Source organism: Mobula birostris, chromosome 22 (assembly GCF_030028105.1).
Source record: "Mobula birostris isolate sMobBir1 chromosome 22, sMobBir1.hap1, whole genome shotgun sequence".
Taxonomy (NCBI): Eukaryota; Metazoa; Chordata; class Chondrichthyes; order Myliobatiformes; family Myliobatidae; genus Mobula; species Mobula birostris.
The window spans coordinates 25407210-25426472 of NC_092391.1; the positions used below are offsets into that span (position 1 = coordinate 25407210).

General features: G+C 41.5%; 1 protein-coding gene across 5 annotated transcripts in view; it reads right to left on the reverse strand.

Annotated features, from left to right (window-relative positions):
- tsc1b (TSC complex subunit 1b) overlaps positions 1-19263 on the reverse strand; it is a 59255-nt gene that overhangs the window by 20196 nt on the left and 19796 nt on the right. For 3 of the 5 annotated variants that reach the window (XM_072240385.1, XM_072240386.1, XM_072240387.1), the window contains exons 10-15: positions 18735-18867; positions 15648-15760; positions 10044-10122; positions 6010-6108; positions 3369-3951; positions 2734-2781 (exon numbers count right to left, since the gene is read on the reverse strand). In XM_072240385.1, the coding sequence (XP_072096486.1) occupies positions 2734-2781; positions 3369-3951; positions 6010-6108; positions 10044-10122; positions 15648-15760; positions 18735-18867 (1055 nt within the window). The remainder of the gene's footprint in view (positions 1-2733; positions 2782-3368; positions 3952-6009; positions 6109-10043; positions 10123-15647; positions 15761-18734; positions 18868-19263) is intronic. The other 2 variants (XM_072240389.1, XM_072240388.1) reach the window with 1 other exon arrangement.

A 19263-nucleotide genomic window follows, 5' to 3' on the forward strand; every position in this document is an offset into this window, starting at 1 on the left:
TGCTTAGTTCACATGCTGATATGAAGCTCATGTAACACCCTGGGAAAGGTTTCACTGCTAATGTAACAGTTTTTCTGTAGCAGCAGTGTTTGGGTTATGGCTAGAGATAACGGGGGCTTTGGAATGTGCACTGTCCAATGAAGGGAGTGTTTTTTTTTCTTGTTGGGTACTGGTGAGGTAGTAGCACAGTGCTATCAGTGCTGGACTTCAGGACGAAAGGTCCCGAGTTCGAATCCAGCCGGCTCCCCTGCACGCTTTCCATCCGTGCTGGGTTACGAGCTGGTGATCTCTTTGGAAACTCACCTGGCAGAAGGCAATGGCAAACTACTACCGTAACTCACCTCGTACGCGGTTCCCCACTACGTCAGAGGTGTGGAGGGAAATCATCCGCTAACCGGAGAAACTCCGGATGTGATGTACCTTTCCTTAGGTGCCTGAGACCGAGGTGATCTGGGTCTTTTGTTCAGTGGAAGATGGAGAAAGAAAGGGTTGTAGGCACCAGAAAGGAGTGGACTTGGAGTGGGGCCGGGAGTTGATGAAGCCTGGGGAAATCAATGGAGGATTGGCGAAAGAGAAACCGTGAGCTCCAACTCGTGCACATTAGACTTTCATTAAAATGGGCCCTTTTCTTTTTGTTTTACTTTACTAATCCTTTAGTCAAATTAAGAATTATAAAGCTAAATCATTTAATTGCATATGGTGTACTGTCCGTTATTTCATGGTACTGATTTGTAACAGGGTTACACATCACGTAGCATCCACACAAACAGGAGGTTTTGTACCTCAATCTCACACGTTTGGTGGGGCCAGAGATTGTCTTCCCTGGATTTACGCAGCTGACACAACCTGAGGGTTACACTCAATTAAAAAACTCAGTGGCCATTTTATTAGGTACAGGAGCGGAACCCAGTATGGTTTTCTGCTGCTGTAACCCCACTTTAAAGGTTTGATGTGTTGTGCATCAGAGATGTTTTTCTGCACATCACCATTATAACGTGCAGTTATTTGAGTTACTGTTGCCTTCTGTTAGCTTGAAGCAGTCTGGTAATTCTCCTCTGACATGCGATTCCATGGTCTCCACTCGTGCCATGATGAGGGCACCCTCAGGGTGGAGGAGGAACACCTTATATTCGTCTGGGTACCTTCCAAACTGATAGTAAGAATATCCATTTCTCCTTCCAGTTAAAAAAAAGTTTCCCTTCCCCTCCCCACTCTGGCCTCTTACCTCTTCTCACCTGCCTATCACTGCCCCCCAGGTCCTTTTCTCCCATGGTCTACTTCCCTCTACCAGATTCCAGCCATTTATCTTCCCTACCCTTCCTGGCTTCTCCCATCACTTTCTAGCTATCCTCCTCCTCCCCCCCCCCCCACAACTTTTTTTTCCTGGCATCTTCCCCTTTCTTTTCCAATCCTGAAGGATTTCAGCGTGAAATGTCAACTGTTTGTTCATTTCCATGGATGCTGCGTGACCTGGAGAGATCATCCAGCATTTTGTATGTGTTGCTTGGATTTCCAGCATCAGCAGAATTTCTTTTATTTATGATAGCAGGTAAATAGTTTACCCATCCAGTTAAAACAATTTCCTTGATGTAGTTAGCAATAACCCCAATACTAACACTATTGCCAAAAGTGGTGTTATCACCAAAAATGACCTCTCTTTAACAACATGTTTTCACCCACAGAACTGCCACTCATTGGATGATTTTTGTTTTTCCACACTATTCTCAATAAATTCTACAACTATTGTGTGAAAATCACATGAGATCTGCAGTTTCTGAGATAATCAAACCACCCCCTCTGCCACCAATCATTCCATGGTTAAAATCACTTAGATCACATTTCTTCCCCATTCTGATGTTTGTAGTCTGAACAACTGGACTTCTTGACCGTGTCTACATGCTTTTATGTACGAGTTGCTGCCATATGATTGGGTGATCAGATATTTGCATTAACAAGCAGGTATACCTAATACAGTGGCCACAGTGTAATTTAAAGTCAGGGAAGTGGACACTGCACCCAGCTTCACAAACAGTTCATCGACATTCTCTGATAATCTGATAATACGTCAATTGGTAGCAAGACCCCCAGTCGGCACAGGCATTCTGGGTTACGGAAAGATGCAGGCTGTAAATGGACACATGTGAAAATAACACTGACATAATTTTGATCTACTGATGCCTCCTTGGGTTTCTGAATTAACAAAATGATATCCAAGGTTAATTAAATTCATACAACTGTATGAGTAATTAGTACATAATCAATATAAACTGATAGCAAAACACTGTTCTCCACTGGGTGATTTTAACATTGACAAAGATGGATTAGACCACGTGGGTGTCCAGATCACAAATCATTTATGCAAAGTCTGAGACCCATTGCTTTGCCTTGAAAAATAGACATGACGCCCAAATGACCAATTAACACCCTATAAAAATTCAGCACATTGAGTGTGTTAAGTCATTAACTCTGGTTAGATGAAAGTGAAAACTTCACCACCTCCATTTCCAATTAATTCACCTTAAAATCTGTTTTCCAAAGTTCAAAGAAAGCCATTAAGAAAACCCAAATCAATTCCATTTTGTGAAAGTTATGTACAAAATCTAATTGTGAGGTTACCCAGTGAATCAGGCAAATTAATCAAAACAAGCACCATGAGAGTTAGAATTATTCCACAGTTCCATTTATTGGGGTTTAACTGGTGGTTACTAATACGATGATAAACTCTGCACTTACCTGACCATTTTTTTTTGATTGTGGGGATCAGGATGCACAGGGTAAACTCTAAAATAGACACGGTGGAGTCACTTCCATCAGTTACCCTGCCCAGATGAACAATCAAGACACTTCCAGATATTTTACAGCAATAATTATGCCATGCTATCCAAATGCAAGAGTTGGAGTGCAAGAGTTGCTCATCTTTAACCCAGTAACTCTATTTGAGAATGATGCATGAAGCAGTCAGTTCAATAACCGGCATGAAAGCAACTTTAGCCCTCACTTCAAGTTTAAGAGTTGGATTTTTTTTTAAAAAAAACTACAACATGGAAAATCTATGCTACTTGCAAATATTAACAATACCAAAACAATTTGATCACGTGGATTGAGAAATAAAACACCTTAGATCAATTGAAAATTTCTTTCAAATATGTTGGCAATACAAGAAATTTATTCTCCCCCCCCCCCACCCCAATCAGGACATTGCACTTATTGAGCACTTTCAGAATGTTGTCTTAATATTGGTTCAAGGATAAACTTTGCTTTTCAAAATAATCCCCTGGGCCTTTTGCAGCTACCCATGAGGCCTTGGGTTAATGTGCCAGAAAGGCACATGCAACAATGGAACATTCATTATTTTCTTTCTATCTTACCTGCTAAGCTCCTTCAAGTGTGCATCTCCTCCTTGCTGAATCAGCTTATCCAACACATCAAGAGGTGAGATCAATGAAGATGGATCCTCCAATTGCTTGCCTGCCAGCTTTTCCAGCTCGGTGTTTTTTTGTTTGATGAAAAGAATTGCTGCTTTGGGCAATGCCAATTCAAAAAGGTGTTCATAGGGGAGTGGATGCCCAGTACTAAGGGGAGAATGTCTCAATGCTTGGACCTTAAACAGGGTACTGGGTGTAACAGGTGTTGATACAGCTTTGTCCACCTCCTCCTTAGTGTTAGCAGGATAGTTCTCACATGGCTTCTCAATGGGCGTAAACCCTTTTTTGACAGAGCACTGCTCTTGCCTGCGAGGCTCTGGTGTTTTACTTATTGTTGATGGCACTTGGTGGGGCTCAGTGTGCAATCCTTGCTCGGTGGCAGAACAAGACGATTCTTGTTCACGTTTTGTCTGAGGGCCAGTAAGCATTTCAGTTGTGTGTTGAAAAGGAGAGTCAAATCCCCCCCGAATAACCAGGGACTGTAGATCCAAAGATGTAATTTCAGTAAGCTCATCGGCAATAGCAGCTGTTAAAGTTAAAAATATATCCTTTATCTTCTGTAAAACTCTTAGCACATACCATTCTTTTACCCTTCTCTACAAAGATGAACATTTTTCTGGGCCCATGCCTTTGATAAAGCTGCAACAATGATTACTGCATTTAGTGTGGCAAGATAAAGATTTCATAGTCATTCCAAAAAGTTTAAGATAATTTGCCATGACCACACAGAAGGAGAAATCTGGGGGTGGGGGGGGGGGCGGTAAATTGGTCAAAGTAGGAATGTTAAGGACATCTTAAAAAGAAGGAAGAGAGGGGAAGAGGTAAAGGGTGAGAAGAGAATTTCCAACTGAGGTTAAAACAGCTGAAGGTATGGCCAATGGTGTGAAGATCTTGTACTTCTGTATTTGCCTATTAGGTAGAATTAGAAACAAACAAGAAAAATATGCAGATGCTGGAAACCCAAGCAACACATACAAAATGCTGGAGGAACTCCACAGGTAGAAATAGAAGTTGATATAGATGCCATAAGAATTTAGATAACATAGCAATGAGCCATTTAGCCTACAAAATCTATGTCAATTTTTCTTTTACCACAGAAGCCTTCTAAGTATTCCTATCTATGCACTACAATATTATCTTCCTATGTACTTAAACTGTGGTTTAGTAAAGACTTAAGGGGTGACATGATTGCAAATGCTTGATACTATAATTGTAGCATTAATACTATAAATAATGTTGCCAATGGATGAAAAAGACCAGGTCTGGGGGCCATAAAAAGATACCTACCCACTAAGACCTGAAACAGAAAATTCTGTTGTCAACGGGTATTTAGTAGAACATGTAAGATGGACATACAAGATGTGAGTTATGTATTTAACAAGGCTTGCTGTAAACAAGACTGCACAGAAACTCAACAGCAGCACTACTGCTTCTGCTCTAACAACCTGGATTTGTTCTCAGTCTCTACTTTTGCCCAGGGTTTGCACATTAACCATGTTGACATGAAATTCCCTGAGGCGCTGCTTTGTTAGCCCCCCCCATTTAGTATGCTAATTGGCTACTTTGCATTATTGTGGGCAGCAGGATAACCCTAGTGCGGGGTATGAGGCACATAATGAAGTAGGGCTTGAGGAAAAAGTATAGGGGCACTGGATTGATGAGATTGCTCAAAGCAAAAGTCATTTCAATAGCCTCCTTCACCATCACATGGAAATAAGGAAGGAAGTATGAAAAGACTAAGTGAACAGGATGACAAGGATAAATGCTGTCCTAGATCAAATGACCTGTGTTGCAATCAAACTGAACAATGCTGTGAATACGAGGAATTCTGCAGATGCTGGAAATTCAAGCAATACACATCAAATTTTCTGGTGAACGCAGCAGGCCAGGCAGCATCTCTAGGAAAAGGTACAGTCGATGTTTCGGGCCGAGACCCTTCGTCAGGATCTTGACGAAGGGTCTCGGCCCGAAACGTCAACTGTACGTCTTCCTAGAGATGCTGCCTGGCCTGCTGCGCTCACCAGCAAATTTGACGAATGCTGTGAATACTCAGGTCAGGCAACATCTACGGCCACTTTGTCCATGGCAACGTTATTAATTTCACTACCCCTCCTTACATTTAATTTGCTCCTTCATACAAGGATAAAGACTATGAAGATTTACAAATAAAATTTGAATTCTGTACTGTATGCAGTCACAACAAAATAAAGATAACCATTTGTTTCTTTTTTAAAATTAATAACATTTGTTGTGGAATTTGGTTTTCAAGTTGCATGAGAAATGACAATTGAAGTCTATTGATGACTAGTGATTAGAATTCATGGTCAAGGACTCAATTAACCATAGACTCCCAATCATCTGACAACATTTACCTGCCATTATAGTCCACTTGGTTAACATATAAGAAAAGAATATGATATTCTGGAGAGAGAAGCTCATTATGAACACATCTTGGAGGACATATCTATCAAGAATATTTAAAAAGATAAGGAACTGCACTTAACATTGATGTCAGCAGTGGAAAAAAATCTTGTTTATGCAAAACAAAGGAATTGACCTATTGCTGCAGGTGAATAAGACATACCTTCTTCATTTTCCTTTTCTGTTTCACCCTCTTGTAATTCTTCTATAACCTCTGATAGCTCTTTCAAAGATACTGTTTTGGCAATCTCACTTTCCAAACCTGAATAAAATGCAGAGAAAGTAAAAAAAGAGGCTGATTATGTGAAAATGACGTAAATGTTCATTTTAAAATACAGGTCAAAATTGAATTGAATATGAACTATAATGAGTGAAACAGGCCCTTCAGCCCATCAAGTCCAGACCGACCATTGGCCACCATTAACCCCATTCTCTTTATTTTTAATTCTCCTCATATTCTTGTTCACTGCCCCCAATATTCTCCCATTTCAGCACTAGGTACCATTCACAGCAGCCAATTAACCTACTAAACAGGCTTTTGATGCACTAGGAATCCAGAGACTGGGCAAAGCATACACAATGACAAGACTGTCTAAGCGTTACACAGACTGCAGAGGTGCAATCATTTACTGTGCAAGAATGTGAAGGAGTAGCTACAGTCAAAGCACTCTTGCTTTTAAGTCTTCTCAAAGAGGTCCATGATAAATGTAAAGATTTCATTTGCTAAGACCAAAAGACCAAACTAGAGGGGTTAATAAAAGGTCTCTGACAGAGAAGTTCATAGCTCTCAAAAGAATTTATCAAATATTGAACTTTCTACCACAAGCAACGTGTGAAATGATGGGGATTTATATTTGAGGCAACCGTATGAAACCACTTTTACTTAATCCACTCTTAATCAACCTCAAGAATCTACCTTTTGTTCATAACATTATCAAATAATTTCCAATGATAAACTTATGGATTTGTATATCTGTCAGTTGAAGCTGCTTGCAATCATTTTCAGTTTCTTGGTTTTGTAGAGCTTGGGTCAGATTCCAGAATGTACAAGATGAACAGTAAAAATTGCACCCTCGGCTTATTACACATAGCAACTCTATGTTTAATGATAGAATGATTATGTTTCAGATCAGCTATTTGAAATCTAAACAAGTAGAATTGCTAGTCACTCATTATAGTTCATATTCACTCACATAAACCTGCGTGCTGCCGCAAACTCATGCGCCTTCCTCCTCAACTTGAGACAAAAGGCATTGCGTTTGATGCAATATGCATGGATTTCAGCAAGGCTTTTAACAATGTCCCACATCGCCTCCAGGATGCAGGAAGCATGGGAAATAGATCCAAAATTGATTTAATATTGACAGCACTTATTGAAGTCAGCTGGTTTTGTGACCAAAAATCTCATAAATGAAGTTAAGGGAGAGTACTCAGTACTATTAATTGTTTACACTTAGATGTAGGGGACGCAATTAGGAAGCTTACATTTGATATAAAATTAGCTCCATGGTCAATAGGCAAAAGGTAATATGGCCTGGCAAATTGGGCAGAAAAATATCAAGTGGAACTAATCCACACAAGTTTATGCATTTGGGAAGCAACGATACATAAGAATCTACAATAAATGGTGAGCAATGAGAGCCATGGAGGAACAGAAGAACCTTCAAGATTCTTAAGGTAGCAGGACAGCACAGTTAAGTGGTTAAAAGGAACAGAACACAAGCTTTTGTTAATAAAAGATGTTCTCTAATTTCACTACAGCTTCACCACTGCATAAAGTTCTACCCACCATATTAGACCAAAAGTCTCTAACCTCTCCAGTACTGACTGGAGTTACTGGACAAATTAGGGTTTTTCCTGGACGATAGCAATACCTACATCAGACTGTTTACTGATTACAGCTCAGCAATCAACACCATCAACAAGCTTCAAAACCTGGACCTCTGTACCTTCTACAACTGGATCCTTGACTTCCTCACTGGGAGACCACAGTGAGTGCAAGTTGAAAATAATGCCTCCCTTGAGGATCAACATTGGTGCACCTCAAAGATGTGTGCTTAGCCCACTGCTCTATTCTCTCTCTACACACACCACACAGCTCAAATTACCACCTACAAGTTTGCAAATGACAGCTATTGCTGGCAGAATTTAAGATGGCGACAAGACAGCGTACAGGAGTGAGACCAACTGGCTGAGTGGTGTTGCAGAAATAACCTCGCACTCAACGTCCGTAAGACCAAGGAGTTGATTGTAAACCCCAGGAAGCAAAAGTTGAGGGAACAGAAGTGGAAAGCGTTCCTAGGTGTCAACAACTTGAAGATCTATCCTTGATTCAACATATTAATGTACTTATAAAGGCATGACAACAACTACATTTCCATTAGGAGTTTGAGGAGACTTGGCATGTCACCAAAATCTCTCAAATTTCTACAGATGTACAGTGGAGAGCATTCTAACTGGTTGCATCACCTGGTAAAGAGGTCACTGCACAGAAAAAGCTGCAAACTTAGCCAGTTCCACCATGAGTGCTATCTTCCCCAGCACTGAGGTATCACCTTTTGCAGATGCCCTAAAAAAAAAAAAGGTGCCATTGCCCCCACCCCATTACCCAGGACAAGCCCTCCTCTCATTGCTACCATCGAGGTGGTACAGAAGCCTGAAGACACTCAATATTTTAGGAACAGCTTCTTCCCCACGACCATTACATTTCTGAATGAACAATGAACCTATGTACATTTCACTTTTTTTTGGCATTACTTATTTTAATTTTTTTAAATTGTAATTTCATTTTTATTATGTACTGCAACAAAACAAAATTTCACAACATATTTCAGTGACATTAAACCCAATTGTTGCTTTCTTTGGAATAAAATAGGGAGGCATGGGAAGGCAATTGAGTTCATAAAATTATAAAGGGGCCTAGATAGAGTAAATAGCAAGGATCTACTTCACTTAGCTATATAAACAAAACCAAGCAATGGAGATTTAAACTAAGCACACACACACACAATGCTGGATGAACTCAGCAGGCCAGGCAGCATCTATGGAAAAGAGTACAGTCGAAGTTTTGGACCGAGACCCTTCATCAGAACACATGCCTGATGAAGGGTCTTGGTCCAAAACATCGACGGTAATCTTTTCCGTAGATGTTGCTTGGCCTGCTGAGTTCCTCCAGCATTTTGTGTGTGTTGCTTGGATTTTCAACGCCTGTAGATTTTCTCTTGTTGGAGATTTAAACTAAATAGCTCAGAATCAGGTTTATTATCACCGGCATGTGACTTGAAATTTGTTAACTTAGCAGCAGCAGTTCAATGCAATACATAATCTAGCAGAGAAAAGTAAATAAATAAGAATAGTAATAATAATAAGTAAATCATTTACGTATATTGAATTTAAAAACGTAAACGAGGAATTCAATAGATTTTTAAAAAGTGCAAAAACAGAAATACTGTATATTAAAAAAAGTGAGGTAGTGTCCAAAGCTTCAATGTTCTTTTAGGAATCGAATGGCCGAGGGGAAGAAGCTGTTCCTGAATCACTGAGTGTGTGCCTTCAGACTTCTGTACCTCCTACCTGATGGTAACAGTGAGAAAAGGGCATGCCCTGGGTGCTGGAAGTCCTTAATAATAGATGCTGCCTTTGAGACACTGCTCCCTGAAGATGTCTTGGGTACTTTGTAGGCTAGTACCCAAGATGGAGCTGACTAGATCTACCTTCTGCAGCTTATTTTAAGATGGTGAAAGAAAATGAGCTGGAAATGGCAAGAATCTGAGGCTCCTTGCCAGAATCGGTGATAAAGGCAGACACTCAAAGAAAATGGCTGAGTACTTGAAGAGCCATAATCTTAAAGGTTAGAGACATGGTGCTGGAAGGTGGGAAACACACAAACAGGTTCACTTCTGAGCCATTTTCCCATGATTACTTCTTCAATGATGCAGTAGATGCCACTCTATGATTTGCTTACTGCTATGGAACACATCTAGCTACTTGTTGTCCTTGGATGAAGATCGAGAAGAAACTTGTATAGAAGATGAACACAAGTATTTGGTATGAATAATCTATTTCCATTCTAAATGTTACATAATTCTATTAAGGAAGAAAATTTCTACTCGTTGTGAATTTATTCACCTATAAACTGGAACACAGTCATGGGGCCAAGAACTTAAAGTTTTGGATTGTGTGTAACTTTCCACTCACTTGGACTGTCAGCTGCTCCCTTATCACTTGTCACATGCTGCTGTCTTTTTAATGGCTTTACATTTTCATGTTTACCATCCTGTAACAAAAATACAGACATCTTTGCACCACTGATTTAAAGAAGAAACATTATACCAATGTCCAAAGTGAAAGCTGTCAAGAATATCAGAATCTTTACAGTTAATACCCAAAAGATACAAGTAACAGCTGTGAGAATGCAAGACATTTGAAATTTACAGTTAAATGATAGGAAAGCACAAATGGTTAGAGCTTGGCAGCCATTCAGCTGTCAAATCTGAAGCATCTGTAATAATCACCCAAAGACTACTTCTCCACATCCTGATATTCTTTCAGACACAGCACTTCCTTTTCAATGTTCCAACTGAATTTTCCCCACTACTGCGATTAGCTGGCGTTTCTGGACTCCAACCATGAGCTGTATAAAGCTTATGTCCCGGTTCCTTTACTATATTTGTCCTCTGCTTTATGATCACTCCAAGAGTGAACAGTTGCTCTCGACCAATGATTTTAAATACCTCAGAATTACCTCAATCCAAACACTGACATTGGATTAATTTTTGCTAAATTTCTTCTGCACCATTGTACAGCTTCTGATGGTTTGACTTCATAGCCTTATTGTATTTGTCTCCATTTATAAAGCCCACGACCCTTTGCTCCAAAACCAAGTATATGGCTGGGGGAGGGTGGGCGCATTTCTTTTACTCCTTAGTTTTGTGCCTTGTGGTTTATAATACCTGTCTTACCCTACATACCTAGGCCCATATCATAACAAAGTAAAGCAGTGACCTCCTGGGGAACTAGTGTACATAGTGCAAACTCAAGTCCAACAACCTCTTTCCTTACTATTGTTTCTCATTACCTGGCCAATCCAAGCTCTTACAGCCCCTTTAATTTCACACATCATAATTTTGGTGACAAAAGGTGGCATTTTATTAAAACACCTTTTGCAAATCATACATTTTCTACATCAATCCTACTTCAAAAACCTATCAAGGTCGATAAGACCATAAGACATAAGAGCAGAATTAGGCCATTCAGCCCATCGAATCTACTCCACCATTCCATCATAGCTGATCCCTGATCCCACTCAACTCCACCTTCCACCTTCTAGTCATAAACTTTGATGCCCTGACCAATCAGGAAACTATCAACTTTCACTTTAAATATACCCATGGTCTTGGCCACCACTGAAGTCTGTGGCAGAGCATTCTACAGATTCACCATTCTGGCTATAAAATAATTCCTCCTTACTTCTGTTCTAAAGGGTCACCCTTCAATTTTGAAGCTGTGCCCTCGAGTTCTGGACACCCCCACCATAGGAAACATCTTCTCCACATCCACCTTATCTAGTCCTTTCAACACTTGGGTTTCAACAAGATCCCCTCACATTCTAAATTCCAGTGAGTACAAGCCCAAAGATGCCATACGTCAACCCCTCCATTCCTGAAAACATCCTCATGAACCTTGTCTGCATTCTTTCCAATGACAATACATCCTTTGAGATAGGGGGCACAAAACTATTAACAGTACTCCAAGTGCAGCCTGACTAGCGTCTTATAAAGCTTCAACATCATCTCCTTGTTTTTATATTCTACGAGAGGTGATTGGTAAGTTCGTGGCCTAAGATAGGAGAAATTTAGAAAACCTAGCACATCTATTTTTCTAACACAGTCCCTTCCTACATGTACACACTTAGTCCAGTGGTTGTGGAGCATACGGATCCCGATTGGTCAACGTTTCGGGCCGGAACCCTTGACCGATCTTTTCCACGGATGCTGCCCGACCTGCTGAGTCCCTCTAGCGTGTTGTGAGTTCTTTGCCCATTCTTCTGATTTCTGTAAGTTCTTCTGCAATTGCATTGCTTGCTCAGCACTACCTACCCCTCCACATATCTTCGTATCCTCTGCAAACTTTGCCACAAAGCCATCAATTTCACTATTTAAATCATTGATAAACAATGTGGAAAAAAAATAGCGGTCCCAATACCGACCCGAGGAACACCACTAGTCACTGGCAGCCAAGTTATTCCCACTCCCTGCCTGTCAGCCATTCCTCTGTCCATGCTAGTATCTTTCCTGAAATGCCATGGGATTTTATCTTGTAAAGTAGCCTCATGTATGGCACCTCATCAAATGCCTCTGACAACCACTGCCTCTCCTTTGTGCACCCTGCTTGTTACTTCCTCGAAGAACTCCAACAGACTTGCCAGGCAAAACTTCCCTTTACAGAAACCGTGCTGACTTTGACTTATTTTATCATCAGTCTCCAAGTACCTCGAAACCTCATCATTAATAATAGACTCCAGCACATTTGCCAACCACCAAGATTAAGCCAACAGCCCTATAATTTCCTTTATTTTACCCTCCTCCCTTCTTAAAGAGTAATATTTACATATTTTCAGTCTTCCGGAATCACGCCAGAATCAAGTGACTCTTGAAAGTTCATGATCAATGCATCTGCCATCTCTTCAGCAATCTCTTTCAGACTATGGGATATAGTGTGCCTAGCACTTTTCCCCCTACATAATAGCAATGACACTCACTCCTGCTCCCTGACTCATGGACCTCTGGCATACTGCCAGAGGGTGAGGGTTAAGATGCCAGTATGCCGGCAGTGCACAAAATATCCCCCTAGTGTTTGTGGATCTCGTACTGGAGATGCAATATCACTTCACCCTGCAACTTGTTTTTGGCCCACGTTGTCATCATCTCGGTCCCCAACTTTACTGGGATCTTCCTCCTCTTTAACCTCCATCCTGGAGTTTAAGTTACAATGGTGGAGTTATTGCCTATGGATAGTGTTTTGGATTTGAAGTCTTTTTTATAGGGACTGTGCGCTGTGACCTTGGGGTTGTGCAGTAGCTAATTGAGGGGTGTTGTGGGGAGGGACATGCCCAGGTGTACAGTTAGGTAGTGGGGGTTGAGGATTCACAGCGAAGGGAGGTGGGGCGGGGTGGCAAATGGCATTGTGGGGGGGGGGGGGGTTGCCCCTGCAGTAAGGGGGGGGGGGAAGAGGGCTGAAATAGGAGCCTAACTGCTGGTGATATTGGGTGAATTTGGCCCCTTGATGGGGTGAGGGCTTGGGTTTATGGGGGTGTGTAGCAGGGTTGGAGATGTTGAGGTTAGGGGTAGGGTAAAGGACTGTTACATAAGCCCTTTTGTGTGGTGTAGTTTGGGTTATTTGGGGTGCTGTCCGGTTTAGTTGGCGTGTGCGGTCCATTGGAAGTTATGGTTATGGTGAATGCTAGGGATGGGAATGTTTCTGGGGTGGCGTGGTGCTGGTGATGTGGGGTGAACCTGGCTCCCAGGTGGGGAGAGGGCTAGGATTTATGGGGGTATGCTGAAGGGTTGGAGGTGTTAAGCTGAGGTGTATGGCTGGGTAGTGGGGTTACAGGAGATTTAGGGTTAGCGCACCCAAACCAATGGTGTAGTGGGGTAAACTTGGCCCCCCCCCCAATGGAGAGGAGGTTCAGGTTTATGGGGGTGCGTAGGATGGGTGAAGGCATTATGTTTAGGGATATGGCCAAGGAATGCGCACGCAGGCCTACCCATGGAGGTGTGGGAAGAAAAGGAGCATGGGGTCCATCAAGTAGGCCCCTTTGTGAGGGTGTGGCCAGGGTCCACTTGGGGTGTGTGGTCCTTTTGGATGTTAGGATTAGGTTGGGGGGGGGGTCCGCTGGGTGGCGGGAGGTATAACTGGTGGTGTGGGGTGAGTTTGGCCCCTTGGCGAGAAGAGGACCTGTGTTTATGGGGTGTGAAGGTGTTAGGTTTCAGGGCAGGGCCATGTGCTGGGGATGCATTCTCCCTCATGGGGGGGGGAAGCTGGGAGGTGGGGGCGAGTGCTGTGCCTGGATCAAACTGGTTGTTACGAGTCTATTCTTCCTAGTAGAGTTATAATTTCTCACGTTATCCCTCTCTATTTGGGGAATTAGGTTCTGTTCTGGGGCCCAATTGTTAGGCTCTATTTCCAAAGTAAGACGTACCTTTCCTATTTAATGGTCACCTGTCTTAATTTTGTTTCAGGGTGGGTGACTGAAGGGGATCCTCCTCTTCCTCCTTACTTTAATTTTCTCAATGTTTTTAATTATTGGGTGCAGTGTTGGCCCTCTAGTGGGGTTGGGGTAGATAGATGCAAAGTACTTATTAAGTTCACCTGCCATTTCTTTGTCCCCCATTACTATCTCTCCAGCATTGTTTTCCAGAGATCCAATATCATCCCTCACCTCCCTTTTACTCTTTATTTAACTGAAAATAACTTTAGTATCCTGCCCACAACGTCATACAGACCAATCTCTAACTACGCCACAAGTTCATTCATCTTATTCCAAATACTACGTGCACTTAAAAACAACACCTCAGTCCTACATTTTTCGCCCTTTTGAATTTTACCTGTGGTACAGTTTTACTCTTTGCACTGTCTGCATTTGTACCCAACCATTGGCTCGTCCTTCCTTACATTCACATCGCACCCATCGTCTACCTGTAAACCTGTTGGCTCATCCTCTGCATTATCATACTGGTTCCCATCCCCCTGCCATATTAGTTTAAACCACTCCCAACAGCTTTCGTAAACCTGCCTGCAAGGATATTGATCCCCCTCCGATTCAAGTGTGACCCATTCCTTTTGCATATCACACCTGCCCCAGAAGAGGTCCCGATGATCCAAAAATCTGAATCCCTGCCCCCCCTGCTCCAATTCTTCATTTATATGCCACTTCATTCTAATCCTATCCTCATTGTCACATGGCACAGGCAGCAAACCTGAGATTACCACCCTTGATACTCTGCTTCTTAACTTCCTTCCTAACCTCCTGTATTCTGTTTCAGGACCTCCTATGTCGTTGGTACCAATATATACCATGACTTCTGGCTGATCACCCTCCCTTTTCAGGATATTGTGGACGCATTCAGAAACATCGCAGACCCTGGCACCTGGGAGGCAAACTATCATCAACTTATTGCTGATGGGGACAGCCACAGGGGTGCTCTCTACTATTTGATGTTTTCCCTTCCCTCTTTTGACAGTCACCCATTTATCTGTCTCCTGTAGCCTTGGAGTGACTACCTCCCTGTAGCTCCCATCACATCCTCACTTTCCCTAACAAGCCGAAGGTCACCAAGCCGCAGCTCCAGTTCCACAATCTCTAAGGAGCTGCATCTCAATGCACCTGATGCAGATGTGGCCATCGGGGAGGCTGGAAGTCTCCTCGAAATCCCACATTTGACATCCCTGTTCTTTCAAGAGTTCAAAAAGAGAAAAAAAAAAGAGAAAACTTGCCTACTTACCTTCTTTCCACCTGTTTGCACCAAAGCTCATTGAGCCAAAGCCTTACCGCTCTGACTCAGACCATTCCAACAATGACCGCTCCGCTAGACGGTAGCTCTTTTAGGGAGACTGAGCTTTTCAAGCTCCACTCCAGACCTGCGCAGGAATGCTTCTGCGCAAAGACTCCCACTGAAAAGGTTTCCCTTTAACCAATTCTTACTGAACTTGTTGCTGGCCTCTCAAACACCCACATTACATGAACTGAATCATCATGCATCTCTACGTTTACACCATTCAACAGACATCAGCAAGTTTTACCTTTCTTGATGGAACGGGTGTTGCCAACTTGCTGCTTTGTTCAGACCCATCTGCAGGACATGGCATGGAAGGGGATGAGGCTGATGCGTCAGTAGATTGCCCTTTTCCACCTACTGTTTAAATCGAGTCAAAAAATCAAAGTCCTTCCAGCTTCACAGTCTTCCCACTTCCAACAAAAATCATGTTGGGAAGGGAGTAGTAATTTCAATCTCCAATTGTACTTCAATGCTTTGGAAAATACAACCAGCTCATGCTAAAGCACAATGAATTTTCCCATGTATGGCTGACATAGCAGATTTCAATATGACATTTAGAAGGAAGGTTCGCAAAACAGTTAAAAAGATTGACGATCAAGAACAAACTTCAAAAGGAATACACTGTTCACAGTAAACAGCATACACCAAGTAAAATGACAAAGGATCAATGCACGATGCTCAGAGTTTATTCTTAAAGGGCAAATTTCTTGCCCACCATGGTGAGACAAGGAGCCATACAAATTCCACAGAATTATGAAAGTGACAATACATGTAACAACAGCCACTTAGATCCTCATACATACAAAACAATTGTATTTTCCTGAACTTATTCAGTACTTTTCATGCTTTCATTGATTTCTCCATTTGCATTTTGTATTACAGAAAGCTTCAAGGAAAGAGAAGAGTAAATTAAGTGCTATGTCTGATGTTTCCTTTACCAGTCTCTCTTATCCATTGTGTACATTATCAGGGCTGCTAGCCAAATCCTCTGCTGGAATGTTTATCTTAATTCCTCCTCAAATACCATCTATTACTCTGAGACCACTTACCTTTAAGCAGTCATTCCTAATTTATATTTTTACTACATTGTCAGTCATGCAAATTTGACCTTTCCCTACTTTGCAACATTATCTCAGTTTAAATAAAGACAAAGATAAAAAGTTGAAGATAATGACTATCTTCACTACTGTAAAAACATTATCCTAATGTTGGAATAAACTATCCCTCAACTAAATTCAGAATGCTCCCTGCAGCTTCCTGTGTTGGAATATTCTCCATTAATACAATTTAGGAATCTACACTTTCAACCTTCTTTGCTTTCACACTGACTGTATTCCAGTTAACACTTCAATATTAATCCCTCTTTATTACAACAGAATTCTGTTTGCAACTTTACAGCACATTCCAAAAAAAGGGAACCTAGCAACACCTACATGACCTTGCAGAAGACATTTGAAGATCATGAGACTTAGTTAAAGTTGAAATGAGAAAACAGAGTGACAGTCAAACCATATACGTACTGTCATGTGACTAGTGATGTAGCATTAGCTGAAGACAGAAGGGATGAAACTTCTCAGTAACATTGGAAAACTTTGAAAACGCTGTTTGGGGAAAAGGCAAAAGTAATGATTAAGAGTAAACATCTCATTACAAGGAGTTTAGAAAAGAAAGCCATTGGATTGAGAGCACAGATAAAAGGTGGAAGTTTTGGTCATTACTGAAACAAGACTTCAAGGGCAGGACTCAGTTCTTACTTATGGATTATTACCAATGCATTAGTGATGGTGAAATAGGCAAAATCCATGACCAGGGCAAAGTTGTCTATTCTGGACTCAAACTACCCAGTAATCTCTCACAAATGTTAATTGGTCTTATCCCTTTAGAGAAAGGTGAACCTGCTGTGCATTTTCATAACTATATTCTTGCTCACATTTTACTTCTTAAGCTGGTTTACTTGACACTCAACTGTTGAGCCAAGGCAATAACCATAGATGAATATCTTGCAATAATCCTTAAGAACAAAGAACTGACCTATTAATAACCACAGTCACTAGTTAATTGTGACCAAGGGAAGAGAAGATGGGGGACATCATCCAAATCCAGCATTTGCTAGTTTTGGCTGAGATATCAAGATCTGCCCTGGCTTGCTTTATTACCAGGTTGAACACTTATAGCAGACACATTAAAAAAATTTGATAACTTTGATACAAGTATACAGTTATCAATTGAAACTTTGATCAAAGTGAAAAGCTTGAAGAGGTGGCTAAGAGGAAACACACTAAACAAGTACAGAAGCAGAGGGTTTAAAAAAAACTTCAAGGCTTGGGATCTGAAGACACAACTGCCTATAACAATGGAAGCCAACTCACGGATGATTAAGGATCAAAGTTATGAGGGGGAGAGAGAAAAAACACACACCTTGGATAATGACTGAAGGATTTGCAAATAAAAGGTGAAAATTACAAATTACTTAACTAGCAGCTGACATTAGTCAACAAGTACAAGAGTGATGGGTGAAAGACACTGCAGATGAAAACAGGGGCAGAGTTTTCAAATACCCAGACTTCAGAGAGAATAAAAGAGAAAAATCAGAAGTCTGTTGAAGTATCTGGAGGGGACAAAGCATCAGCACCAGAAATGCTCAAGGCAGGGTTATGTCACAGTGTGGAAAGAAAATGGTATATGGCTTTGGAGAGGTAGTAAGCACGTGTTTTAGAAGACATTTAGGGATCAAAAAGGTTTTAATTTTGATAGATGACTGTCAGAAAATGACCCATTTTGTCACTCTCATAATTTTGTGGAGTTTCTATTGCTCTTTGTCTTACCACGGTGTGCAAGACATTTGCCCTTTTTGAATATATCTTGGGCACTGGTAAGCTGAATGAAACAGATTCATCCACTATCAGGATTTGGTCATAAGCTATTTGCTCTTGAATTCAACACTGAAGATTCTCAAACTCTCCCATTAAAATCAGTAAAAGTGCATTATTTGTTCAATCCAACTTGAACAGAAGTGAATGCCTAATTCCAGTGCTTGGTGTTTTCAGTTTACTGTGGAAAAAATGAAAGTAAAAACCCCTTAAACTTCAGAAGTCCTTGTGGTAGCTTGAATTTTATAGTTGGTATGTTGAGCTGAAGTTAAATTCTGTGGATACTAGAGCCTTTGCATCTGTGCTTCTAGACAAGCCTACATCAAGATGCTATACATGCAGCAGCTTGGTAAGCACTCAATTGCTGAACGACAGTTCAGTACCTAGTTACAGTCTCCAGTTTATGTATACAGTGAGCTAAGGGACTTTCACATGGACCACAAATTGACTGAAATACCTACCAGGTGTACTGTGGCCTTTAGCATATAGACAGGAGGCACTCTGAGATGTTTCATGAAGGCTTGTTGGAGAAAGTCCTCTGGAGGAAGGGGGTGTAGACAGCCCACATGCCAAAGACGGGCTCCAGAGCACATCCTAAAAACGAGACAAATTTATATTACATATACATTTTTAGGATCTGGATACCATGGGCTAAGCCAACATTCACTGCCCACCCTTTAATGCCCTGAGAAGGCAGTGACAGTACATTTCTGCAGCTGGCAAACTGCCTTCTGTTACCTCTTCAGTCCTGCTGATGGTACTTGCACTGCATCTTTGGTTAAGGCGTTGCAAGATTTATATTTACCGAAGATATTACATTTCCAAGTAAATGTGGAAAGGAAGCTCAGATGGTGTTGCCGAATGACGCTTGAAGACCCTCTCAGTCTTGGTGGAAGAGATCACTGATCATGCAGAATGGTTCACAGGGCAACCACTGCACCAGTTTCAGAGGGAATGAATGCTTTGTGAGATGGATTGCATCGCAAACAA